The sequence below is a fragment of the Mustelus asterias genome, unplaced genomic scaffold (assembly GCF_964213995.1).
Source record: "Mustelus asterias unplaced genomic scaffold, sMusAst1.hap1.1 HAP1_SCAFFOLD_463, whole genome shotgun sequence".
Classification (NCBI taxonomy): Eukaryota; Metazoa; Chordata; class Chondrichthyes; order Carcharhiniformes; family Triakidae; genus Mustelus; species Mustelus asterias.
Genome location: NW_027590416.1, coordinates 273,696 through 301,615, shown reverse-complemented (window position 1 = coordinate 301,615; position 27,920 = coordinate 273,696). Strand labels below are relative to the sequence as shown.

General features: G+C 44.1%; 1 protein-coding gene across 1 annotated transcript; it reads right to left on the bottom strand.

Moving 5' to 3' along the window:
* Positions 1 to 1,424: 1,424 nt before the first annotated feature.
* Positions 1,425 to 27,920, bottom strand: LOC144486798 (NACHT, LRR and PYD domains-containing protein 3-like). The gene is made up of 6 exons (XM_078204814.1): positions 27,829 to 27,920; positions 24,609 to 24,775; positions 22,229 to 22,400; positions 22,080 to 22,145; positions 7,884 to 9,620; positions 1,425 to 1,516 (listed from the first exon to the last, which is right to left on the bottom strand). Exons 1-6 carry the CDS (start codon positions 27,890 to 27,892, stop codon positions 1,425 to 1,427), a joined length of 2,298 nt encoding a protein of 765 aa, XP_078060940.1. The 5' UTR covers positions 27,893 to 27,920.

Below are 27,920 nucleotides of genomic sequence, written 5' to 3'. Positions count from 1 at the left end.
TTGGACTGTGGGAGAAAATTGGAGTATCCAGATAAAACCCACACAGACACTGGGAGAACGTGCAAACTCTACACATAAAGTCACCCAAGGCCAGAATTGACCCTGGGTCCCTGGCGCTGTGAGGCAGCAGTGCTAACCACTGTGCCACCTTGTCGCCTAATTTAACCGGCATGTCCAACATTTTGCGGCAGGTCTAACACTAGTTATGACTGTATATGGCAAGACAGCAGATCTCTGATCTGATCCATTGGTTTTGGTGTGATTGAGCTCGGTCTATCATATGCTGCGTCCACTCTGTGGTCTGGTGGCCGTGTGCTGGAGCTTCACATCTCATCTTTAGATAAACCCAAGTCTCATTTGGTAGTACATGTAAAGAAAATTAGTCGTAGTAACACAGTACTGGTTGCTGGGGAAAGCCACTGTCAGCTTCCTATAAATGAAAAGGTACAGTTCACCTCTCCTGCCTGTTTCCTGTCACTCAGATAACTTCATATCCAGGCTGCCTTTGCCTCTTTTATTTCATGGTCTCCAACTTTGCTGCCAAGCTTATTTTGTGTCGACTAATAGCGGACAGTGTTTTTAATAACACGAATACTGATAGCAATGGTATATTTAGCATCATTATTTGTGTTCTTAAAAACAATGTCCATTATTAATAGGGACATCATTCAGACTATTCTGCACTGTGATTATTGCCATTGCCAGCTGAGCTGTGCCTTGAACTGCTGGGTTGTAAGCTCTGGAATTATCTTCATAACCCTCCCCACCTCGATCTCTGTATTCTCTTTTGAGATGCTCCTTAAGCTCCATTTAACGTAAATTTGAGAGTGGATCCATTGGAGTAAAACTCATCAGAATTCAATGTAGTTTGTAATCTGCCTTGGCGTTTGCTACCAAATAAACCTGTTGGACTTTAACCTGGTATTGATAGACTCCTTACTGTACCAATATACAGCAGTTTTCTATGTTTAATCAAATTGAGAAGCCGACAGACATAAACATCTATAATCTGAATGACAAATTAAACTAAATTGAATATGTGACCAGCCATATCTGCTAATTCTATAAACATTTAGTTGTTTTGTCCATCTTTTTTATTCTCATGAATGGTTTTGAGAATAATTATAAGTGATTAGTCAAATCTTTCACTCCTGAATCTTGCAGTTTATTGTAACTCAGGTTCAGACACATCACTGACTGGTTTGTACTGAGAGCAGAGGTGAGAATATCTGAGGCTGTTACTCTCCAAACTGGAGATCAGAGAGAGAAAGATTTCAGGAATCAGAGTGAATCCGTGGTGCTTAACACGCACACTGACAGGAATAACGTGGAATGGTTACTAATGACACTATTACTGACACTGATAATAATTTACAGTGTGAGACATCCACTGATCATTAACACAATCTCACACAGTCTGATACTTACTTCAGTTTCTGTATTTTACATTCTGGATTCCTCAGAGCCACAGACAATAGTTTCACTCCTGAATCTCCCACTTTATTGCCACCCAGACCAAATGGAGAAAGTGAGAAACACATTAAATTTAGATTAATGTTCAGCAGAAAAAATAGCTGAATCTATTTTTGTGTCAGAAACTTAGCAACAGTGGTGAACTGATTCAAGTTACGATACGATACCTCACCCAAGTTGATCTTTCTCTACACCCTAGCTGTGAAGGTAACACTACATTCTGGACCCTTTCCTTCCCTATGTACGGTATGCTTTGGCACTCACAAATGTGACAATATTAAATCAGATAATATCAAACCCTTTCTGTTGAATGGAAAAGGCAATAATTGAAAAGGCAGCATTGAAAAATGATGATCAATTCACTCTCATTGGTTTCCCTACTGGGGGAAACCACTTTTACACCTCTCAAAATGTATATTTTGTTTAATTGTCCATGGGATATGGGTGTTGCTGGCTGGATCAGCATTTATTTCCCACTGCTAAAGGCCCCTTGAGTAGGTGATGCACACATCCTGTGAACAAGCAAGTAATTTTTAAACATGTCCCACATTCTGGTTTTGTTTCCTGATCCTCAGAATTACCCTCCTGAATCTCACTGAACCTGCTAAGTTTCCGGAAATTCAAATCATTTCTGCTGTTCCATAAATCCAGGATTTTCTGAGAATTGTACATTTTACTGAGAGCTAAATGATAAAGCTGTGAGAGTGGATCGCTCGGGATACCCTGTGCTTCTTAACTATTGACATTATAACATCTGTATAATGTCTCAGGCTGAGTTAAACTGTGAAACTGTGCTAACTGTTGCTTTAAGATCCATCCCCTAGATTTGATACACGGAAAGATTATTCTCCCATTAGAAAGTTGAAATATATCTGTTTGATTAGTTTATAGGGGAGGGGTGTCTCCCGCTACATTCCACAGTAAACGGGCTCTACTTTTTCTGCAGGTATGACTCGTGTTCTATCTCCGGGAATTACCGGGAGTTCTCTCTTCCCGGTAGATCCTCACATAGAAAAAGGATTATCCGAAAATCCTGTTTCATATCAATGACAGTCTGACTGGAGAATTTTCAGCAGCAGGTTTCCTCATGCAGGAAATTCTGGTTTCCTCGGCTCAGATGCAAGCTCTGCAGTCCTGCCACATTTAGTTGTGAATGGTAGTGGACGATGAAACAACAGAAGGAGGAGGCTCCACAAATATCCCATCCTCATGACGGAGGAGACTGGCACATCAGTGCAAAAGATATGGTTCAAATATTAGTAACTAACTTCAGTGGCTGAACCATCCAGAGGTCCCCAACATCAGAGATATCAGCTCATTCCATTCACTCCACATGATGTCAAGAAATAGCTCAAGATAATGGATACTGCAAAGACCACTGATCTTGACAATATTCCAGTAACTGTACTGAAGATTACTGCTCCAGAATTTGCTCTGTTCCTCGCCAAGCTGTTCCAGTGAAGCTACAACACTGATGTTTACCCAAAATAGTGGGAAATTGCCCAGAATTGACCGTAAACAAAAAGGAGAGAACAAATCCAATCTGTCCATTTACCACCCCATCAGTCTACTCTCAATCATCAGCAGAGTAATGGAAGGCGTCATCGAGACTATCAAGTAGCACTTAATTAGCAATGACCTGCTATCTGACTCTGAGCTTGTGCTTACTCAGGGTCACTCAGCCCCCTACCTCATTACAGCCTTGATGCAAACACGGACAACAGAGCTGAACTCAGGATGTGAGATGAGAGTGTCTGCCCTTGACATCAATTCAACGTATGACCAGATGTAGCAAAAAGGAGCCCGAGAAAAACTGAAGTCAATGGAAATGGGGGGGAAAAAAACTCTCTACCGGTTGGAGGAAGACCAGCACAAAGGAAGATAGTTCTGGTTGTTGAACCATCTATAAGATGCAGTGCAACAGGCACCATGGCCCGTTACACAGCACCTTCCAAACTGGCGATTTCTATCCCAAGAAGGACAAGGGCAGCAGATGAATGGAAACATCACCACCTGGAAGTTTCCTTCCAAGGTACACACCATCCTGACTTGGACAAATATCACCGTTCCTTCACAGTGATTGGGTCAAAATCCTGGAACTCTCTTTCTTACAGCACAGTGGGTGCACCTACACCACAGGAGTCCCTAAATGCAATGCTGGTGATATAATTGCGAGCATAGTTGCTCTCCAAGCATTTGATACAGGTTTAATTCCCTGCTTTCCCAGTTTATTGGAGTGTGTGAACAGAAGGTCATCTCATCTCCAGGAAATTACAGCAGGAATTTCTCAGGGGACTGCCCTCGGCCCAACCATCTTCAGCTGCTTCATCAATTACATTTCCTCCATCATCAGGTTAGAAGTGGAGATGTTTGCTGATGTCTGCACAATGTTCAGCACCATTCCTATCTTCTCAAGACAGTGATGCAGAACATTTCCATGTTTAGCAAGGCTTGAACAAGGGAAGGGCTGACAAGTGCCAGGCGATGACTATCTTCACCAAGAGAGAATACAGTCATTTCCCTTTACATTCAATGGGATTATCATCCCCATGAATCCCCAACTGTCAACACCTTGGGTGTTTGTTACCATTGATCAGAAACAGATTAGCCACCGAATACTGCAGCTATAAGTGAAGAATAAAGGCAAAGATTTCTGCACAGAATAACTCACCTCCTCACTTCCCAAAATATTTCCACCATCTACAAGACACATGTGAGGAATTTAATTGAACATCATCCACTTGTCTAAATGAGTGCAGCTCAAAATTCAGGAAGCTCGCCACGATCCAGGATAACTCTGCTTGTTGACTGGTTCTCCACCCATCACCTTCAACATTCATTCCATCCACCACAGAGGTACAGAGCTAGCAGTGTGTACCATCTACAAGATGCAGTGCAACAATTCACCATGGCTCGTTACACACCACCTTCCAAACTTGCGATTTCTATCCCTAAGGACAAGGGCAGCAGCTGAATGGAAACATCACCACCTGGAAGTTTCCTTCCATGGTACACACCATCCTGGCTTGGAAATATATCACCGTTCCTTCACAGTGACTGGGTCAAAATTCTGGAACTCTCTTTCTCACAGCTCTGTAGGTGCACCTACATGACAGGAGTCACAAAATGCAATGACAGTGATATAATAGTGAGCATAGTTGCTTTCCAAGCAGTTGATACAGGTTTAATTCCCAGCTATCTCAGTTTGTTGGACTGGATGAAGAGAGGGCCAGGAGGTAGTAACCACAACTGAAAAGAGTGGGTCAATCCAATTTTGTCAAGTCTGCGGCTCCAGCCTTGAGAAGTAGTGTGAAACTTAGCTGAGGGTCTGAGGGTCAGTTGATCATTCAGCTACTCTGAGCCGGCCCACGCTGAGTTCAAAAAGGAAATGGTGAATCTAATAGTGACACAGAGGAAACGAAATTCATTGGTTGTTTAAAAAAATGCAGTTTTTGACTGGCTTTATATTGCTGTGAATTGGAGGAAGCAACAGAAAGGTTCAATGATGGTTCTGCTGTTGATGTGGTGTACATGGATATTAAAAAATCATCTGATGCAGTGACACAACAGACTTGTGGTATAAGCTCATAAAATAAATGGGAAAGTAGCAACGTGGATACAAAATTGGATGAACAATGAGTAATGGATATTTTTAAGGCTGGAGGATGTCGGTAATGGAGAACCCTAGAGGTCAGTATTGGGATCTTTGCTTTTCCCTGATATATATGAATGATCTGGGTATTTGCAGTGTAGAGGAACATTTCAAAGTTTGTTGATCACAGAAACCTTTGAGGCATCGTAAACTGTGAGGAGAGCTTGGACTGAAAAACGGACTATGGTCGAGGGTACAGATTAAGTTCAATGCAGACACGTTGTGAGGTGATACTTTCAGGAAACATGCACACGAGCAAGCAATATAAAATAATCGGTAGAATTGTTAACGGATTGCAGGAACAGAGAGACTGGATGTATATGTGCATCGATCATTGCTGTTCGCAGGGCAATTGTAGGAAGCACTTAATAAAGAATACAGCATCTTCGGCTTTACTGTTATGAAATAATTTACGTTTGTGGGCATTAGAAAATAAATCATGAGTTTAAGTTTAATTTGTGTTTCTGTGCTTGTGAGCTCAGAAATGGCTAAAACTTTAATTTCACTTCATGTTAAACAAATCTGCCTGCCTGCAGGTTTTTGGTTTCACTTTAAACTGTCCCTGCATTTTAATTTAAGGTTTACGATGTTGTAAGAGTTATGGAGGTTTAAAGAAATGGTTGCTTCTATTCAGAGGCCCACAATGAATGATAGAAGCACTGAGTTTCAGTTACAACCAGTTAATCCAGGAAGCAAGATGGAGTTCACAGAGGCTGCCAGTAGAGGCAGCGCAATGCAGGGATTCAGAAAGCAGGTCCCAAAAGATAAGTCGCCGTCAGATACCAAGGAGGAAAAGAGGAGTGCCAGGAAGACAGAAGTCAAAGTGTCAAAAAAACCTGAATCTGAACAAGCTACTGCTCCCGAAGTTAAACAGAGGAGCAGAGAGAAGCTCCCAGTTAAAGACAGAGCTGCTCGGTGCAGACATGTTAAAGGTTGCTCACGAGAACCCAGACATCTGATATAATCCTAAAGTTGATGACACCTTAATACAGACTATGAAACAACGATGTCTGCTGGCATGGCTGAATATGAAGGAATAATGAAAGGAAACTTTGAATACTGAAGGGGGGTCCTTGGTGAAGACATCTGAGAGAAAGCATTGTTTGTGAAAAGATTCCAAAAGCTGTTTTTTTTTCTAGAGTGAAGCTTAGAGACACTCGTGTGAAAGCAAGAGTCCCAGTGAGACGAGATTTCTCACAGTGTGACAAACCTTGGGAGGATTTGAAGAAGAATCCACTGAAGTTACTTTGGGTGGCATTTGTCCATTAGTTTCACAGTGTGGTGTATCTGACCACACCTGGCTTGTTGGTTTTCATTGACTGTGTACTTGCTGAGAACATTAAAGCATAAGATCTATTTGTTAACTTGTGACATCCTTACAGATCTGCAGACATCTATGAAGTTACATGGGGTGAAGTAGTGGTGCATTATAGTTATTTTTTAACAAAGATTTTAGTCTTTTGTGAAAAGTTAATCGACTACCTTGTTATTCTGTTCATCTACATTTTTAAATAATAAAAAAATAAATAAAAGTTATGATCTACTGAGCCAGCTCTTAGCCCTGACTGTCCAGTAGTCAGATGGGATCGTAACATTGTCAATAGGGGCATAGAGCAAAGAGTCTGTGCTGAACCTGCAAAATACATCAGTTAGATCCCTGTTCAGCGCGTCATATTTTAGGAAGTCTGAGAACACATCGGACAGGGTGCTGAAGAGGTTTACAAGATTGGTTCAGGGATATGAAACTTCAGTCATAGGATCGATTGGAGAGGTTGTTCTCCTTGGAAGGAAGAACGCGAAGAGGAGATTTGATAGAAATGTCCAAAATAGGGATGGTGCTGAACAGAACAGGTAGCAAATAAAAAAGTTGCTGCTCAGACAAGGATCAAGAAAAGATTTAAAGTGATTTGCAAAAGATGCAAATAGTGTGAAAAAAGCAATTCTTTTGAACACAGTGAGTGGTTCAGGTCTGGAATGCACTGCCTGGAATTGAGGTGGAGGCTATTTTCTTCTGGGCCTTTTATGAGACTGCAGTCAGAACCATGGAACAGAAAACTCGTGGGCTGCTGTAACCTAACAGGGAGATTTATTTTCAGAACTGCACACTGTAAAGTTTAATACAAGACTGAACTGCCACTGCGACCCTGACTGATGTCACCAGTGATCACATGACTTATAAAGGAACACTGTCCCGATATAACACACACCAACTATAATAGATAACAGAGGCAGCGTGCAGGAAAATAATCCTGACAATAATTAGCCACAAACTGTAAGCTATACTGAACACAAGAGAAACAAATTTCTTTCCAGCATCATACATAATCAGATGGTTTCTGTTGGGAGAGTGAAATATCCTTTTTTAAAAATTTTGCAGGGAGGCCTTTGCACCTCTAATTATTTAAAATTTATGCCAATAATGCTTTTATTCACTCAAGGAATGTGTCATCGCTGGTTATGCCAACATTTATTGCCCATGCTGATTTGCCCACGAGAATCTGCCTTCTTGAACCGCTGTAGTTTTATCAGAGAATCAGATTTATTACAGGTTCAGAAGGAGGCCAATCGGCCCATCATGTCTGCAGCTGCCCTCAAATGAGCTTTATGACTTTGCGCCATTCTCCCGCACTTTCTCTGTGACCATTGGACACTGTTTCCCTCTTGATTTCCTCAACTGAACATGTCTCTGCTTTATTTAGAACAAAGGAAATAGCTTCTCAATGAAAATATCAGGGACGAGACCAAACAAACAGTTACCTCAACTCCTGACACTTGTGCAGAACACGTCCCAGCTGCTGGAGGCCTTCACACTGAATGTTGCAGTTCTGTAGATCGAGGTGTTTTATTGTATCACAGAGTCCAATGACATGAGACAGGACCGCACAGTCAATCGGGGTCAGTCCGAATCCGGCAAATGAAAGTTTTTCCATAGATCCCACTGTGTTCCGAGCCAGTGCTTTATTCTGAGACTCAAACAGGTAGTGGAATGTGTTCAGGAGCTTCCTCTTCCCAATTCTAAATCTTCTGTTTTCATTCTGTCCTTCAACTTTCTCCTTCACCCAGGCAATCACTCGGCAGGTTGTTTGATGAAGAAATGGACCCAGAAACTTCTCCACGGGTCGAGCTGACTGTGGGGAGGACAGACCAGCAACAAAACGGAGAAATATCTCAAATCGCCCATCTTCCATCCTGTCGGCTTCATTGAGGAATTTCCCGATCTCCCCAGGATCTGGAGTCAGGAATTGTGTGAGTGCAGCTGCAAACTCTTGGATGGTGAGGTGTGGGAATGTGTAAACCACACTCTGGGCAGAAACATCTCTCTCTAAAAGTTCCATCAGAAATCCAGACAGGAACTGGGAAGGGTGTAGATTGTACTCAATCAAATCTCCATTTCTAAACACAATCTTATTCTCGGAGACTCCTGTGTAGGCCATCTCACCAAGCTTTAGTAACACATCACGGGGGTTTTCAATCTCTCGGCCATGGTTTTTCAGAATGTTGTAAATATAGTAGGAATATAGTTGGGTGATGGTCTTGGGAACTTGTTGCTGTTTCCTGTCTCTTTGTGTAAAGAAGGGACCCAGTGACAGACCGAGGATCCAGCAGTAGGAAGGGTTGTAACACATGGTGTACAGGATCTCGTTCTCCTCCACGTGTTTGAAAACAGCTGCTGCCACCGTCTGATCTTCAAAAAACTTGTTGAAATATTCCTTCCGTTCATCACCAACAAATCCCAGGATTTCAGCCCAGACACTGACGTCAGCCTTTTCCAATAAATGTAATGCAGTGGGGCGGCTGGTCACTAGCACTGAACATCCTGGGAGCAGCTTGTGCTGTATTAAACTGTACACAATGTCAGACACTTCACACCAGCATTCAGGATCTGTGCACATGAACTGAGGTTCTGTATTTCTCCGATTGTCGGCAAAATCAATCCTGTCCTTGAATTCATCCAAACCATCGAATATAAACAGCAATCCCTCTTGGTTCCTCCAGAGCTCTCCCAGAATATTCCCAAAGTAGGGATACTGATCCAATATCAGATTCCTCAGGTTTATTCTACAGTTAATAGTGTTTAAATCCCGGAATTTAAAACTGAAAACAAATTGAAAGTGTGGGTATATTTTCCCAGTGGCCCAGTCATAAACAATCTTTTGTACCATTGTTGTTTTTCCAATTCCCGGCACTCCGCTCACTGCTGCTGAATTCCCAGATTTGGATTTTCTCTGGGAAAAGCTGCTCTGAAACAATTGATCAGTTCGGATTTTTTCCAGTTCTCTCCGGAGATGTTTCTCTCTCCACTCTTCATGGTCTCGGCCTCTTGCCAGCAGTTCATGTTCGACAAGTGTCCGATCTCGAACAGTAGAAATAACCGTTAGCTCAGCGTATCGATCAACCAGCTGGAAAATCTTAACCTTCTCCTTTATGAGGATAGTGTTCACTCTCAGTGTTTCAGTTTGTACCCGGAGTGTCTCCTTGTGTTTCTGTTGGAGATCTTCAATTAGAACAGAGAGAAAATGTTAGTTGCATTAAAATACCATCTTTGCTGAATTGTTAGACTTACTTTACAGTGTCAGTCAAGGTTTGTGCAGGAATTGAAATTAAGTTATTGGAAACCTCGCTTCCCAAGCACCAATTTTCAATTAAAGTTTCAGATCGTGACTTAACTCTAATATTTCCATAACTTGTCCATTTTATGAAGGTGATGTTTCCTCTCTGATGGTTAATGCTTTCCAGCCTGCCCTTAATACAGACACCTCACTGGGAGTCTGCAAGGATCATGGTTACATGTTAGACGATTTTCTAGTCCATTAGTCTGTGAACTAGTCGGTGTTCCCAATCTGCTGCAGAAATGGTAAATGGGATATTGGATATGAATGGGAGATGGAGAGATTGTAATTGTTCAGGAGTCTCACTGTGACTGCATCCCTCCTTCAACAGGTTCCCTTTCATACTGTGTGAGCATTGGAATTCCAACAGTTTTGAACATGGAAAGTTCTCCTATTCTATCAGGCTGTAACCTGGTCACCCATGTTACTGGGGAGCCGGTTGGCTCAGTTGGTCAGATTGTGGGCTATATTGTGTCAGCAGCATGGGGTCCGATCCCCGTTGTATCTGGGGCAAATTCCGGACCTCACTCCTTGCCTTATCCGTGCCAGAGATCATTCAGCCGTGGTTCAAACCTGCCTTCAGACAGAGAACTCAAAGAATACCCACCCCTTTGATGTAGTGTATTTCAGTAATCAATAACTATGTTTCAACAGTTGTACATGTAGATACATTAACTGTGTTTTGATAACCATTCTGCCATGATGGCAACAAGAAAAAGAACAAGGAGCTACTTTACTAAGTGTAATATGAAACCAGGAAACATTCACAGTTCATTTGAACTATTTAACAATAATTATAATTCATGGTTAATTATGTTACTTGTTTCCTATCACCTCGTTTTGGGAAATGGAAAATGTATTTATCTTCGTTCATACATTGGGTTTGAAGGAAAACCCTGAATTAAGGGATTTTCCTTTCAGTAGAGTAATGTGCTCTCTTTAACTACCATTAGGAAACTAACCAGTAATTTTGTAATAAGCCTAAATATTCCCTTTTCCTCAGAGACATTCTTCAGATTAATGTTCAATTGTGTGAACACCTGTAGTATCATCATTTTTATCAAAGGTTGTCTGACCTCTCAATCTGTTCTGTGATATGGGAAAGATTATTGGGGGCGATTCTCCCATCCCAACGCTCTAAATTTTTAGTGCGGCGGGCCGGAAGAATCGCTTGTGGGCCGATTTGTGGGATTCAAGCATGCATTCCCGACGCGCACGCATCTCCGAGTGCCGGATATCCAGCACGGTGGGGACCACGCTGAAAACCAGTGGGAACAACTGGTACGAGATTTTAATCTATTTTAACCTTATTTTAAAGTTATTAGCGGGCCCAGGACTGAAGCCTCCGAACCCGCAACATCTCCCACTCTCGTCAGTGCAATTTCACTCCGGCGCCGTTCAGATTCGCTCCCCAGTTTCAGGGAACTAACAGGAGACCCCGCTGGAGTGAAGGGAGGGGTGCAATTGGGGCCCCTCAGGGGGTTGGGTGGCTTCAGGTTGTTCCCCCCTGGGTATGGGCACTGTGGCAGGGCCAGTCTATGCTCCCGGCACTGCCTAATGGGCAAAGTGCCCATGCCCATGGGGCACCTTGGCACTAAGAACCAGGCATGGGGCAGTGCCAAGGGGGCAGGGCCTAGGTGGCCTCCATGGGCGGGGTGTCTGCTTTCTTTGGTGGTGGGGGGCATCTGCTGGGCGGGACTAGGGTGTCTGCCTCCCATTGGTGGGAGGGGGGGGGGTAAGAGAGAGAGAGAGAGATCCGGAGAAGATCGCGGTGCTCCGGGACGGGAGAGGGTCGGGGCTGGCCTGGGAAGTTGGGGGGGCCGTTAGGGGCGGTGGACCCAAGGGGCAGCACTACGAGGGTCCCGTGGCGGGCCAGCAAACTGCAGGCTGACAGCTCGGGGGCACTGCGCATGCGCAGAGGTCAGGCACTGTCAGCCTCTGGTGTGAATCGGCCCCACCCCCTAAACCTTTAATGAGATTCACGCTTTTGACCTCTGCATTGCACACTGTGTGGGAGATTAGAGTTTGAACTCCCACTGAAAAAACAATCGTCATTTATACCAGTTTCCCGCCAATTCAGCACATAGAACCCTTTTGGGAGAATCGCCCCCAATGTTCCTCATTTCTTTACCATTTTCCCTGCAGTTCAAAATGGAACAAATCAGAGCCCCGGAAGTACAGGCCTCTCAGCCTGACCACTGTTATTGGGAAGATACTGGAAGGGATAATAAGAGATATTCTTTATGAAACATTAGAAATTCACAATAAACTTCCACATTTAGCCCTAACGTGGGGAAAATCAGAGCTCGGGAACTGCAAGTCGACGAGCCAGACGTCCGTTACCAAGTGGACATTGCAAGTGATAATATAAAGTATTCCTTATGATCACTGGGAAAGGGAAGAGACCATTAGAAATTCACAGAAGAACTGAAAAAGGTCCAACTTGCTGGAGTTTGAGGAAGTGAGTAGAATCATAAATGATGGAAATACGGTGGACATTGTCTCCCTAGACTTTTAGAAAGCCGTTGATAGGTTTCCTCACCAAAGAATGTTGTTATATCAGTGGAAATTTGAAACTCTGCTTCAGGAATCGTCTTCAATATTGCAACTAAAACTTAGTGGACCAGATGTAGTTTGGCTTGAAGACATGTCACAAATGATCTGAACAGAAAATATTGGGTAAGATCAGCATCCATGGAGACAGTAATTATCATTTTTATTCCATATGGCGGTACCTCAGAACTCAGTCACATTGGACTCAAAATGTTAACTATCGTTCTTTCTCCAGGTACTGCCAAAACTAAGTCTATCACACTTTTTTTTTGTTTTTACAGATTTCCACTTCCATAGTTTTATTAAAAATGTTAGCCCGGGTCTCTCTACTCCTCACAGTCTGATATTCAAGAGCTGAGCAAGGTTTAACATATGAACTAGGAGCTTGCAGCATTAACGTGATGTCTACAGTAAGTTTGCAGATGCCAACAATACAATGGTTTACATGGTAGAAGGCAGTGAGATAAAGAAAAGTTTAGATCTGTGATAGCAGTGGGCACACATTGTTCATAAGTTAATAACATATAGGAGTAGAATTGGCCATTCGGCCCATCTAGTCTGCCTCGCCATTCGATCATGGCTGAAATGCTCCTTATCTCAATTTTCCAGCCTTCTCCCCATTACCAATTAAAAATATGTCTCATTCCTCCTTAAATTTACTCACTGCCCCAGCACCTCAGGGTCGCCAATTCCACAGATTCGCAAAACAACGTATTAAGATAGATGTATCTCATACATAGTGGTCGAGCCAATATTGAACAGACGGATTCTTTGCGCGAAAGATATTGAGACACAGAAATAGACCTCAGTGCCAGCATACACATATCACTGGAGGTCTGTGATCAATGTTGAGAATCTGTAGCTAAAGGTAACACGACATTGGGTTACATTCACAGAACCAATCAATATTAGATAAAGAAGCAGTAGCTATAGGAGAGTGAGAGCAGAGGACACCGGGACAGACATTCAATAGCCCTTCGGGGAGAGAGTGTGAGAAGAGAACACTGGGATACTGAGACAGACAACAGAACCTAGAGGAGAGCGTTAGAGGACGACACTGGCACAGACATTCAACAGCACCGAGAGGAGAGTGAGAGGGGAGAACACTGGAATACTGGGACAGTCAGCAGCACCTAAAGAAGAGGGAGAGAGTAGGACACTGGGACAGACAGTCAGCAGCACCTCGAGGAGAGTGCGAGAGGAAGACACTGGGTCACTCAGACAGATAGTCAGCAGCATCAAGAGAAGATTAAATATACAGCAAAGACTGCAGTGAGAAATTTGAACACTAGCTTGGAGTTTGGAGATGCTGTGTTGACATCAGGATTCAAAAATGGTGCGGGGCCAGGGGAAGCAGCTGATTGGGTAAGTATGATCGGGTAAGTTTTTATTGGTTTTATCACTTATGGTTTTTAAAGTATTTATTTTGTGGTTTCTTGTTTGTCCGTGCCATTATGCAGGAACAAGGAACCGGGAAGAAGCGATGTAGAGTATTTGATATTATTTCATTTTAGATATCTTTCAAAAGGTAGAGGGCTAGGTCATGGCAGGAGATCTCAAAGCTGTGGTGTGCTCCTCGTGTTCCATGTCGGAAGCCCACGTGTGCAGCAAGTGTCTCCAGCTGCAGCTGCTGGAAGCCCATGTTTTAGAGCTGGAGGTCGGCTGGGACACTATGGAGCATCCACAAGTATTGAGGATTACACTTATGGACAGGTGGTGACACCGCAAGTTAAGTCTCAACAGGCAGGAAGGGAATGGGTGACGACCAGGCAGATCAGGAGGACGAGGCAGGCAGTGCAGGAATCGCCTGTAGCCACTCCCCTGCAAATCAGGTATACCGCTTTGGAAATGACCTCTTAGGGGAAAGCAGCAACAGACAAATCTGTTGCACCAGGGTTGGCCCTGCTGCATAGAGGATGAGAAAAAAGTATGGGAATGCAATTGTTATCGGGGATTTAATTGTAAGAGAAATAGACAGGCCCTTCTGTGGTCACAGACAAAATTCCTGGATGATACGTTGCCTCCCACGTTCTAGAGTCAAACATTTTTCATGGACAAGTTAAAAAAAGACAGTAAGGGAGATTAAGAAAAGTGATAGGCAGATAAATCAAGGGCCAAAATCAAACAGTGCCAAAATGAACACACAGTGGGAATGGGACAATTGACAAAAATACTTTGTGCTTTAACGCACAGAAAATTTGAAATAAAGTGGATGAATTAATCGTGCAAATAGATGCAAACAGGTGTGATGTCGTCGGGAATGACTGCAGATTGACAAGCGATGGGACATCCAGTGCTGTTCACTATCTAGGAAGGAGAGTCAAAAAGGAAAAGATGATAGAGCTGGTTTGCTGGTTAAAGAGGAAATTAGGTAAATAATGAGGTAGGATATTAGCTCTGATGATGTGTAATCCGCATGGGTCGTGCTGAAAAGGCTCAGAGGTTACAAAAGTTTAACTTGGATAAGTGTGAGGTCATGCATTTTGGTCACAAAAATAGGAAGGCGACTTATTATTTAAATGGGGAGAGACTTCGGGGTGCTCGGGTGCAGAGGGATCTGAGTCACAGAAAACTACAATGCAGGTAGAACAGATAATAAAGAAAGCGAATGAGATGTTGGCATTTATATCGTAAGAAGTTTAACAACACCAGGTTAAAGTCCAACAGGTTTATTTGGTAGCAAAAGCCACACAAGCTTTCGGAGCTCCAAGCCCCTTCTTCAGGTGAGTGGGAATTCTCTTCACAAACAAAGCATATAAAGACACAAACTCAATTTACATGAATAATGGTTGGAATGCGAATACTTACAACTAATCAAGTCTTTAAGAAACAAAACAACGTGAGTGGAGAGAGCATCAAGACAGGCTAAAAAGATGTGTATTGTCTCCAGACAAGACAGCCAGTGAAACTCTGTGGGGGTTACAAATAGTGTGACATGAACCCAATATCCCGGTTGAGGCCGTCCTCGTGTGTGCGGAACTTGGCCTTCAACAACCAGTTCTTCATCCAGACACACGGAACAGCCATGGGGACCAAATTCGCACCTCAATATGCCAACATCTTCATGCACAGGTTCGAACAAGACTTCTTCACCGCACGGGACCTTCAACCGATGCTATACACTAGATACATCGATGACATTTTCTTCCTTTGGACTCATGGTGTACAAGCACTGAAACAACTCTATGATGACATCAACAAGTTCCATCCCACCATCAGACTCACCATGGACTACTATCCGGAATGGGTTGCATTCTTGGACACACGCATCTCCATTAAGGACGGTCACCTCAGCACCTCACTGTACCGCAAGCCCACGGATAACCTCACGATGCTCCACTTCTCCAGCTTCCACCCTAAACACGTTAAAGAAGCCATCCCCATACGGACAAGCCCTCCGTTGACACAGGATCTGCTCGGATGAGGAGGATCGCAACAGGCACCTCCAGACGCTGAAAGATGCCCTCATAAGAACAGGATATGGCGCTCGACTCATTGATCAACAGTTCCAACGCGCCACAGCGAAAAACCGCACCGACCTCCTCAGAAGACAAACACGGGACACAGTGGACAGAGTACCCTTCGTTGTGCAGTACTTCCCCTGAGCGGCGAAGCTACGGCATCTCCTCCGGAGCCTTCAACATGTCATTGATGAAGACGAACATCTCGCCAAGGCCATCCCCACACCCCCACTTCTCGCATTCAAACAACTGCAGAACCTCAAACAGACCATTGTCCGCAGCAAACTATCCAGCCTTCAGGAGAACAGTGACCATGACACCACACAACCCTGCCACAGCAACCTCTGCAAGACCTGCCGGATCATCGACACAGATGCCATCATCTCACGTGAGAACACCATCCACCAGGTACACGGTACATACTCTTGCAACTCGGCCAAAGTTGTCTACCTGACACGCTGCAAGAAAGGATGTCCCGACGCATGGTACATTGGGGAAACTATGCAGACGCTGCAACAACGGATGAATGAACACCGCTCGAAAATTACCAGGCAAGACTGTTCTCTTCCTGTTGGGGAGCACTTCAGCGGTCATGGGCATTCGGCCTCTGATATTCGGGTAAGCGTTCTCCAAGGCGGCCTTCGCGACACATGATGGCGCAGAGTCGCTGAGCAGAAACTGATAGCCAAGTTCCGCACACACGAGGACGGCCTCAACCGGGATATTGGGTTCATGTCACACTATTTGTAACCCCCACAGAGTTTCACTGGCTGTCTTGTCTGGAGACAATACACATCTTTTTAGCCTGTCTTGATGCTCTCTCCACTCACGTTGTTTTGTTTCTTAAAGACTTGATTAGTTGTATGTATTCACATTCCAACCATTATTCATGTAAATTGAGTTTGTGTCTTTATATGCTCTGTTTGTGAAGAGAATTCCCACTCACCTGAAGAAGGGGCTTAGAGCTCCGAAAGCTTGTGTGGCTTTTGCTACCAAATAAACCTGTTGGACTTTAACCTGGTGTTGTTAAACTTCTTACTGTTTTTACCCCAGTCCAACGCCGGGATCTCCACATCATGACTACCATCGGCATTTATATCTACAGGAATAGAATATAAAGGTAAGGAAGTCGTTGCAATTATGCACGGCATTGGTGTCGCCGCACCTGGAGTATTGTGCATAGTTTTGGTCCCCTTATTTGAGGAAAGATGTCGTGACATTGAGGCAGTTCAGAGGAGATTCATGAGATTAATTCCAGAGATGAGGGGTTTGTTGTATGAAGAGAGATTTAAAATAGATTCAGCTGTACTCTCTGGAATTTATAAGAATGAGGGGAGATCAAATTGAAGCTGTTTAAGATGATAAAAGGTATTGATAAAGTCGGCATGGAGCGGATGCTTCCGCTGGTGGGGCATTCTAGGATGAGAGGTCATAGTCTTAGGATAAGGGGTCGCAAATTTAACACAAAGTTGAGGAGAAACTACTTCTCCCAAAGGGTTGTGAATCTGTGGAATTCACTACCCGAAAGTGCGGTGGACGCTGGGACAGTGAGTACATTTAAGGAGTTAGACAGATTTTTAATTGGTAATGGGCTGAAGGATTATGGGAAGAAGGCACGAAAATGAGGATAAGGAGCATATCAGTCATGATGGAACGTTAGAGTCTACTGGATGGGCGGAATGGCCTAACTCTGCTCCTATATCTTATGAACTTATGAAAACTTTAATGGGGGTTGCAGATAGACCCACAAACTGTAGTGGTGAGGTTGGGGATGGTATTTAAAAGGAAATTAGTGACGCATATGCTGAAGGAACATCAGTAATTGTGGGTGATTCTAATCTCCATATAGACTGGCCAAGTGAAATCAAACACAATAACGTCGAGTAGGAGTTCCTGGATTGTATACGGAATAGTTTTCTGGAACATTCTATTGGTAGTGGGGAAAATGCTATAGTTCATTAATAGCACTTGAAGACAGTGGCAGGATTGGACAGTCAGCATGGATATATGAAATGGAAGTCTTGTTCGACAAATCTACTTGAATTTTTTCCAGGAAGCAACTAGCAGAGGTGACGAAGGTGAGTAAATGTTTGTGATTTATTTGGACTTTCAGAAGGCTTTTGACAAGGTCCCAGGTAAGAGATGAGCCTCTAAAACTCAATACATTGATTTGGGAGCAGTGTATTATGATGGACAGGAAATAAGCTGGCAGGCAGGAAACAGAGTAGCAATAACTGGGTCTTTTTCCAAATAGCAGACTGACTATTGGGATACCGCACGGATCGGTGCTGGGAGACCAATGAAATGGTTAATGTCACCCAAGCTGCGATGAAAAAAAAGTTCTTATAAAAGTTTTCACAGATAAGCACCAAGACGAGTAGCTTAAGGGGACTGTGATTGGTTTTAATATCTGAATGATATGAGCTCAATCAATAACTGAGCGGACTGAGGTAGCTCCTAAAATGTGATTGGTGTATGCTAATTACCTGCAATTGAATTTGAGGCTATAATTGCTTCTGTATTTAGGAATTCTGTATTCTGGCTCGTTACAGACTGTGACCTGTGACTTTCCAGAGACTTCACTACGTAGATGATTAAAACAGTTGTTTAAGAGAACTCCGTGACTTGGTCTAGTTCCTTGAAAGATAAAGTTGTGATCAATTAAAAGGCTGATACCAATTACTACAACATCACTTATTCATGATATATATTAATGATTTAGATGAGGGAACTAAATCTAATATCTCCAAATGTGCAGACTACACAAAACTGGGCGGGTGGGTGAGCTGTGTGAAGGATGCAGAGATGCTTCCATGTAATATGGAGAAGCTGATTAAGTGGGGAAATGCATAGAACATAGAACATTACAGCACAGAACAGGCCCTTCGGCCCACGATGTTGTGCCGACCTTCATCTGAAACCAAGATCACGCTATCCCACTCCCTACCATCCTGGTGTGCTCCATGTGCCTATCCAATAACCGCTTAAATGTTCCTAAAGTGTCTGACTCAAAGTGTCTGCATGGCAGATGCGGTGTGAACTTAGCCACTTTGGTCGCAAAAAACTGGAAGGCTGATTACTATCTGAATGGCTATAGATTAAGGGAGATGTGCAACGAGACCCGGCTGTCATCGCTCACCAGTCACTGAAGGTAAACATGCTGGTGCAGAAGGCAGTAAAAAAGGCAAGTGGTGTGTTGGGCTTCATGCCAAGAGGATTCGAGTACAGGAGCAGCGATGTCTTGTTGCAACAACAGGGACTTTGTGAGATTACACCTGGATATTACATGCAATTTTGGACTCCTCATCTGAGGAAGGTTGTTCTTGCTATAATGGGGGTGCAGAGAAGGTATACCAGGCTGATTCCTGGGAGTTCCCCACGCCCGCTGCCCCGGCCCCGCCCCCACCGACCGCCGCCCATCCCAGGGCACAGAGAAGGTATACCAGGCTGATTCCTGGGATGGCAGGACTGATGTATGAAGAAAGATTGAGTCAATCAGGATTATATTCACTGGAGTTCAGAAGAATAAGGGGGGGATTTCATAGCAACCTAAATTCTAACAGGGCTAGACAGGATGGATGTAGGTAGTATGTACCCGATGGCGGGGAATTCCAGAAATGGGATCGCAGTCTGAGGTCACAGGGTACACTATTTTGGACTGAAATGCAGAGAAATGCAAAGAGTCATGACCGTATGAAATTGGCTATTACAAAAAACAATTGAAGCTAAAACATTGTATGTTTTCAAGAAGGACTTAGCTGTACCTCCAGGAGCTAAAGGGCTCAAACAATTTGCAGGGATAAGGCTAATGAGTTGAATGTTCAACCATGATCATAATGAATGGTAAAGAACATAAGAACATAAGAAATAGGAGCAGGAGTAGGCCATCAAGCCCCTCGAGCCTGCCCCACCATTCAATAAGATCATGGCTGATCTGAAGTGGATCAGTTCCACTTACCCACCTGATCCCTATAACCCCTAATTCCCTTACCGATCAGGAATCCATCTATCAGTGATTTAAACATATTCAACGAGGTAGCCTCCACCACTTCAGTGGGCAGAGAATTCCAGAGATTCACCACCCTCTGAGCGAAGAAGTTCCTCCTCAACTCTTTCCTAAACTGACCCCCCCTTTATTTTGAGGCAGTGCCCTCTAGTTCTAGTTTCCTTTCTAAGTGGAAAGAATCTCTCCATCTCTACCCTATCCAGCCCCTTCATTATCTTATAGGTCTCTATAAGACCCCCCTCAGCCTTCTAATTTCTAATGAATACAAACCCCATCTGCTGAGTCTCTCCTCATAATCAACACCCCTCATCTCTGGTATCAACCTGGTGAACCTTCTCTGCACTCCCTCCAAGGCCAATATATCCTTCCGCAAATAAGGGGACCAATACTGCACACAGTATTCCAGCTGCGGCCTCACCAATGGCCTGTACAGATGCAGCAAGACATCTCTGCTTTTATATTCTATCCCCCTTGCGATATAGGCCAACATCCCATTTGCCTTCTTGATCACCTGTTGTACCTGCAGACTGGGTTTTTGCGTCTCATGCACAAGGACCCCCAGGCCCCTCTGCACAGCAGCATGTTGTAATTTCTTTCCATTTAGATAATAATCCGATTTGCTATTATTTCTTCCAAATTGAATAACCTCGCATTTGTTAACATTATACTCCATCTGCCAGATCCTCGCCCACTCACTCAGCCTGTCCAAACCTCTCTGCAGACCTTCTACGCCCTCCACATGATTCAATTTTCCACTTATCTTTGTGTCGTCTGCAAACCTTGTTACCCTACACTCAGTCCCCTCCTCCAGATCGTCTATATAAGCAGGTTCGAAGGGCCGAATGATCTACTCCTGCTCCTACTTTCGATATTTCTACGACATGATTTTGCCTGCACACTTTCCTGCTCACATCACAACTGGATAGTGTGCACAGCTGTGGTTACCCCCCAACATAGAGTCAAAAACTCACAGAAGCAAGCTACAAAAGTGATTAACAGCTTTGAGAAGCTCAGCTACATGGAAAACATCAAGGACCATGGTTTATTTATTTTGAAGTACTGATACAAACTCTAATTGAAAGAGGTCGAGTCAATATCTGAGTGAGTGCAGAATTACTATTGATAGATGATTCCAGTCTTCAAATTGTGTGGGATCAGATAGCACATGTTTGAATTATGTAAATGCAGGAATAGAGTGGATGTTCAGCGTTTCGTTATCTCCAGAGAACTATGAGCCTCTGTAAGGTGTTTCGAGTAGCTGTGGCGACTCTAAAGAGGGAGCCAGTCGAATCCTCTCTGGCACAGAGACTGCATCATGTGGAAGAGAAGTGCATATGAGGAACAATGGGGCAACGTGATCTACACGATTGGATACAGTCAGCTGAGGGATTCGAGGGGAATATTAAACACAGCATTTTTCCATTTAAACTCGAGGCGTTTCTATTTTTGCTGCTACAAGAAGATTGCATGGTCATTGTTCGTGGCAGAATTTGGACTGGGAGGCACCAGTGAAAGATATCATTCGCCATGATGCCTGAACCCTTGTTATCTTTGTTTGATTGACCTTCTGGGATTTTTTTGCTCAGTATTTTGGTTTGTGTTTGTTTCGAATGATTTCCATGGAACCATAGAATCCCATCAGTGCAGAATTCGGCCGATCAAGTCTGCACCGACTCTCCAATAATGCATCTTACCAAGGCCTACGTATCCCTCCCTCCCTGTCCCCGGAACGCGACACATTAACTACGGCCAATCCACCTAACCTGCGCATCTGTGGACTGAGAGAGAAAACCGGAGGACCCAAAGGTGTTCGACACAGACACGTGGAGAACGTGTAAACTCCACACAGACAGTCGCCCGAGGCCGGAATTGAACCCAGGTCCCTGGCACTCTGAGGCAGCAGAGCTAACCACTTTGTCACCGTGCCACCCCAGTGTAGACAAACCTTAACTTCTGGAGCAAGGCTCTACTCTTCACTGCCATCCAGACCATTCATGCACACACATAGGTTTGTATGAGATTCATATTGTAGCAGGATTCTGTGAAGTGTATAAGACATCAGAAATACTAGAAATGAGCAGCTGATTAAGTGAAAAGATGCAATGGCAACACATTAACAGAATGCAAGAAAAATGCGATGAATTGTAATTTGAATCTCTGCATAGTTGAGGATCAATGACAAACCCCAATCATGTTCAGCCCTGTTACCCCAGCCTTTATCTTTCTGATTCTCAGGTTTTTGACTACCTCCTAAACAAAGGCGGTAATTAATCATTCTGATTCTCAGAAGTGAAATCGTTTACAATCTCAATTTCCTCTCTTACCTTTCAGGTGACTGGGCAATTCAGATAAATCTTGTGCAAAGTTCATCTCATCGAATGCATCAGAACCTGTTTAAATAATTCATGAAATCAAATCAGTGATATCGGCAGTGTTTAAATGTGAAATTGAATTCACTGTGATTTTACCGTACCAAGCTCCTGTATTTCTTTCAGTATTTTATCCAGCTTTGGGACTCCGTGACGCATTCTGACAAAGGATTCCCACATCACCCTTCTAGCCCGAGATCCTTTTTCCATCACCAGATTGAGAAGAAGTTTGGAACTGTCCGCCCGGTTTCCCTTATCCACGAGCTCAGTGACTTTCTATGAAGAATAGTGATGAAGAATAATGAGACGCAGAGTGAAAGGTAAACACTGAGAATGAGATGGAATCTGCTCAGTGATGGGATTTCCCAGTTGTTTTCAGCTCAGAAATCAGTCACTGGGCCGGGTCCTGATCCACAATAAACATGGACTGAAAATTCTCTTCACATCTCATTCCAGTCATTAACGATTAAGAAATGAGAATCAACTAAACTCGAATCAAAAATATATTTCAAGGAGAGTGAGGGATCACTGAGAATCTGCAGTATTTTAATGTAATTAGTTGTCTGCCCTTCAGAGTCCAACATGACATCTGGTTGGTTACTGATTGACAATATGATCCATTTCTTTCTCTCAATTCCTGCTGCATCACTTTGTGATTTACTCCGAAATCCGGAGGTGATGAGGTAGTTTGTTTCTCTGAGGAGGTCATAAGTCTTTGGAACTCTCTTCCTGAAAAGGCCATGGACTAATTCTAAGACGGAGGTAGATGGACACTTGGTAAACAAGGTGGTGATAGTTTATAAGGGATCGGCAAGATGCAGATTTGAACTCACTATGAAATCGGCCACAATGATGTTAAACAGAGGAGTGGAACAGCCCACTCCTGTTCTCTGTATGTAAATAATACAGTGGCGAGTAAGAACTCAGGGAGCAAGGATAGGATGCTTCTGATTATTACGTTATTTAAATAGAAGAATGGAAATCCTAAAATGAAAATTAGCTGATGAATAAACTTTTGACTAACCCAAACACCGACTCTTGATTTATGTCAGGAGAATGAAGCAATAATAATGGTGAAAAATCTAATCATTTAATCATTTCTACTCATTAACTCAAGTGTCAGAAACAGAATGTTATTTGTCAATTTATTTCTGGCATAAAAGCTCAGTAAGGAGGATTGGTGAGTTAGATAGTTGAGAGATAAACATGTTCAGCTGCAAGTGGGAGTCTGAAGAAGTGGCTGTGCAGAGTCAGAGCAATGGAGAATTTCAGACTGGAGTTTACAAAGGAAAGTTTCAAATTCATTAACTCATTTAAAATAGAATATTGCTGCTGCCTCACAGCGCCAGGGAGCCAGGTTCGATTCTGGCCTGGGTCACTGTCTGTGTGGAGTTTTCACTTCCTCCCTGTGTCTGCGTGGGTTTCCTCCGGGTGCTCCGGTTTCCTCCCACAGTCCAACGTTGTGCGGGTTAGGTTGATTGGCCATGCTAAAATTGAACCGAGTGTCAGGGGGAATAGCAAAGTAAACATATGGGGTTACGGGAATAAGGCCTGGGTGGGATTGTGGTCGGTCCAGACTCGATAGGCCGATTGGCCTCCTTCTGTATTGCAGGGATTCTATAAATCATTCTATGAATATAGACCGGTTGGAGACTTGGGTGGAGAAATGGCAGATGGAGTTTATTCCGGACAAATATGAGGTAATGCATTTTGGAAGATACAGCATGTAGGAATTATTTAGTAAATGGTAGAATCCTTAGGAGTATTGACAGGGAGAGAGATCTGGGCGAACATGTCCACCGATCACTTAAAGTGGAAACGTAGTCAAGAAGCATACGGCATGCTTGCCTTCATCAGTCAGGGCATTGAGTTTAGAAATTGACAGTTCATACTGCAGCTGTACAGAACCTCAGTTAGGCCTCATTTAGAATATTGTGTATAATTCTGATCACCAAAGTACCAGAAGGATGTGGATGTGTTGGAGAGGGTAGAGAAGAGGTTTACCAGGATGTTGCCTGGTCTGGAGGGTATTAGCTATGAACCCGGTTTGCTCTCATTGGCATGACAGAGGTTGAGGAGTGACCTGATCGAAGTTTACAAGATTATGAGTGGCATTGACAGAGTGTATAGTCAGATGCTCTTTCCTCAGGTCGAAAAGTCAAGTACTTGGGACACCGGATTAAGGTGTATAGGGAGATGTTCAGAGTAGATGTGCGAGGGAAGTTTTTTTTTACACAGATGGTGGTGAATGTCTGGAACGTGCTGCCCAGGGGGTGGGGCGGTGATGGGAGGAGGTACGAAAGCGGCATTTAAAGGCCATCTGGATGAAAACATGAATTGGATGGGAATGGAAGGATACGGACTCTGTAAGTGCATATGGTTTTAGTTTAGGCAGGCATCATGGTCTGCGCAGGCTTGGAGGGCCGAAGGGTCTATTCCTGTGCTGTACTGTTCTTTGTTCTATCCTGGGTCCCTCCCTCTTACCCGATGCTCCTGTCCAGTGAAAATCCTCTCATACGTTAACGATAAGCTGACTCCATCCACTCCTCCTTCCATTGCCTGTTCTAGTCTGTCCCGGTAGAATTTTGTCAATTTGAAGAGTTGATAATCATCACTCTTTGTCAGGAGCTGAGGAATTGTGGAGTTTGGATCTGTAAACACAAATGGAGTAAAATAAACACATTTCTGTCAATGAATTCATATTAATGTTGTTACACTTCCCTTTACAGAGAGCAACTAAAGCCTCCTGTGAGCCACATTATCAAACACCTTCTGGGAACACAAACATTCAGTGAAAGCATATTTGACCTGACTATAATCACCTTTGTCCTAAATCCATTCTCACCCTTGGTTAACAAGAGTCCATCAATTTCAAATATAAAATCAACATTTTTTACATTGGTCAGTGGGTGTGAGGGTTCCAGGCAAGGCCGGGATTTGTTGTGAATCCTTAATTGTTATTGGAAAGCTGCTGAGACACCATTCTGAACTGCTGCAATTTGCATGGTGCGTATACACTCAGTACTGCTGGGAAGGGAACACCAAGACTTCTATACAGGAAAAGTGAAGCAGCAATATTGTTCAAGTAAGAATGGTGTGTGGATTAAAGGGCAACTTACAGATGATGGTATCCCCATGTATCTGCTGCCCTTGGCCTTCTAGGGTGGCAGAGGTCTCGGGTTTGGAAAGTGTTGTTGAAGGAGCCTTGGTAAGGTGCTGAAATGCATCCTGTAAATGATGCATATTGCTATCACTTTCATCGGTGGCAAAGAGAATGAGGTGGTGGATGGGTGGTGTCAATCAATTGAGCTACTTTGTCCTGGGTGATGTAGAGCTTTGAGTGTTCATGGAACCACAGTAGACAAATTGCAAATTTTCCATTTGTGCCTTGTACATTGTAGACTTTGGGGAGACAGGAGATGACTTACTCTCCAAAGAATGCCTCGCATCTGACGTGCTCCTGTATTGATATGGCTAACCCAGTTCAGTTTCAGGTTAAAGTCACGGTGAACAACTCTTAGGTAAGGAAATACCTCTGGCATTGGAATGGGCAGGTGAGCGGCTACCAAGCATGTAACTGCTGGGGCAGAGGAGTTTGCAGCAGGTTGCTTCGTGACGGGTCAGAGCCAGAAAGGCTGTGCCTTTGCGAATACACACAGCGCATGTGCAGAATTGGAAACACAAAATTTCAGGACAACAAGCATCCTGGCAGGAGACAACCCAGAGATACAGGGCTCAAAAATAGGACAGTGCAGAAAATCTGGATGTTTGATTACCCTGGTCAAAAACAATCTCCAGAATGTCAAGAATGGCCAATTCAGTGATGGCAATGCTGAACTGACTGTCAGCCGCAGATGGTTAGATTCTCTCTTGTTAGAAATCATCATTCCTTGGCATTGTATAGCACAAATGCTGCATGCTATTTGATCAGCTGGATAACTCAGAGCCAGGACATCCTTCTTGATGGCAGCTTAAGTCTTGCCCTGACCCACTTTATGGTCCTGTGACCATTACATTGTTCAGAAAATTCCCTGTCGCATGAAGGCAGACACTTAAATTTTCAGCCTACACCGCCTGAATGTAGGATTCCGCCTCGATTTAGGCTCGAGTACGAGGCGGCATAGTTAAAATAAGGCGCCCTTTCACAACATGAAAACCCACAAGAAATGAAAGCATGAGTAGGCCACCAGTTCCTTCAAGCCTGCCCCGCCATTCAGTACAATCATCGCTAATCGATGCCGGCCTCAACTCCTTTCCTGTGCCATTTCCCCATTGCCCTGCATTCATCCATCGATCAAATATTTATCTACCTCTGCTTTAAATATTTCGCATGATCCAGTCTCCATCCACCTTTGGAGCAGAGAATTCCAGAGATTGACTTTCAAGAGTGAAATTAGGAGAAGATTTCCCACACAGGAACTCTCTTCTGTAAGTTATGCGAGATGTGAGCTGATCTAACTGTCTTTGACATCACGGGAATATTTGACCAATTGTGACATTAGGGAGTCCGGGTAGAACTGAAATCAGTGGGAATCAGGGAAATCTTTCCACCGGCTGGAGTCACACCTAACAACAATTGTTGTGGTGGTTGGGCGCCAACCATCTCAGCTCCAAGAGTTCTTCAGTGATGTGCGAGGCCCAAACATTTTCATTTGCTTCATTAAAGACTTCCTTTCATCAGAAGGCCAGAAGTGGGGATGCTGACTGATTGCACAATGTTCATTTGATCTCATAACTATTCCAATACTGAAGCAGTCCTTCCCCATATAATACAAAGAAGACTATACGCATTCATGAGATGCTAAGTGGTAAGCACCCCCCAGTCCCTCTCACCCACAGCACCACCCATCCAGCCCCACCCACCCTGCCCACTCCCACAGCACCACCCACCCAGCCCCATGCCCCAGTCCCACCCCGCAATCCCAAACACCCACGCAGCCACCCCTTGCAGTTCCACCCAACCAGACCCTGACCCTCCCCCCACCCACAGTCCCACACACGCAGCGCCCGCCACTGCACTCCCACCCACCAAGCCTCTGATCCCCACCCCACATCCCACTCGCACAGCCCTCCCACTGCAGTCCCAACTGTCAGGCCCCCTCCCTGCAGTCCCAGCCACCGAGCCCCAAGTGCCCCTCACCCATGCACACACCCAAGCCCCTTACTGCCTCGCCCACGCACCCCCACACATCCCCCCCTCAGTCGCTCACTCCCACACATCCCCCACCCCACACCCCTCCACTCAGTGCCTCACTCCCACTCACTAATCGCTCTATTCGCAGCGAATGTTGGGGAGATCCAGCCCCACTGCAGTTTGTCCCACCCAGAGATGCTTTTGCTTTTCTCACACCAGCCTTCAGCACACTGTTCACTGTGCCACCAATCGTGGTTTGTTTCTCTCATTCACAGTCAATAGTCGACAAATCAGCAGCAATGGGAGAGAGAAATTACCTCTGATTGGAGGATCAGCTCCAAGCAGAATCCTGAATTGAAACTCAGCTGTTTTACAACAATTTAGAAACTGTCTCCGGTGCCGCGTAGAGGAGCTTTGCGGGTCACACCCGGCCCCCTCGGTCCGAAGCTTGGATAATCCTACTCTAAATGGTCACTCTCCCCCACTTTCCACTCAGTCCCTGTCCTGTTCCCTCTTCCTGTTTGAGCTGTAGACAGGATAGAAATTATATTTGTAGTTTTGTGATCCTACCTGTGTCCATTCTCATTTTTGATGAAGCTGCTGTATATTCTCTCCTGTTTGAACCTTCAGCCATGATATTGACAGGCCTTGCCTGATTCTGA

Excerpts from the sequence above, each read along its gene's own strand:
- LOC144486798 (XM_078204814.1), bottom strand. The coding sequence starts at position 27,892 with ATGGCTGAAGGTTCAAACAGGAGAGAATATACAGCAGCTTCATCAAAA. Across the intron at positions 22,146-22,228 it reads GAAAGAAATACAGGAGCTTG|GTTCTGATGCATTCGATGAG; the intron begins GTACGGTAAAAT and ends TTATTTAAACAG. Across the intron at positions 9,621-22,079 it reads ATTGCCCAGTCACCTGAAAG|ATCTCCAACAGAAACACAAG; the intron begins GTAAGAGAGGAA and ends TTCTAATTGAAG.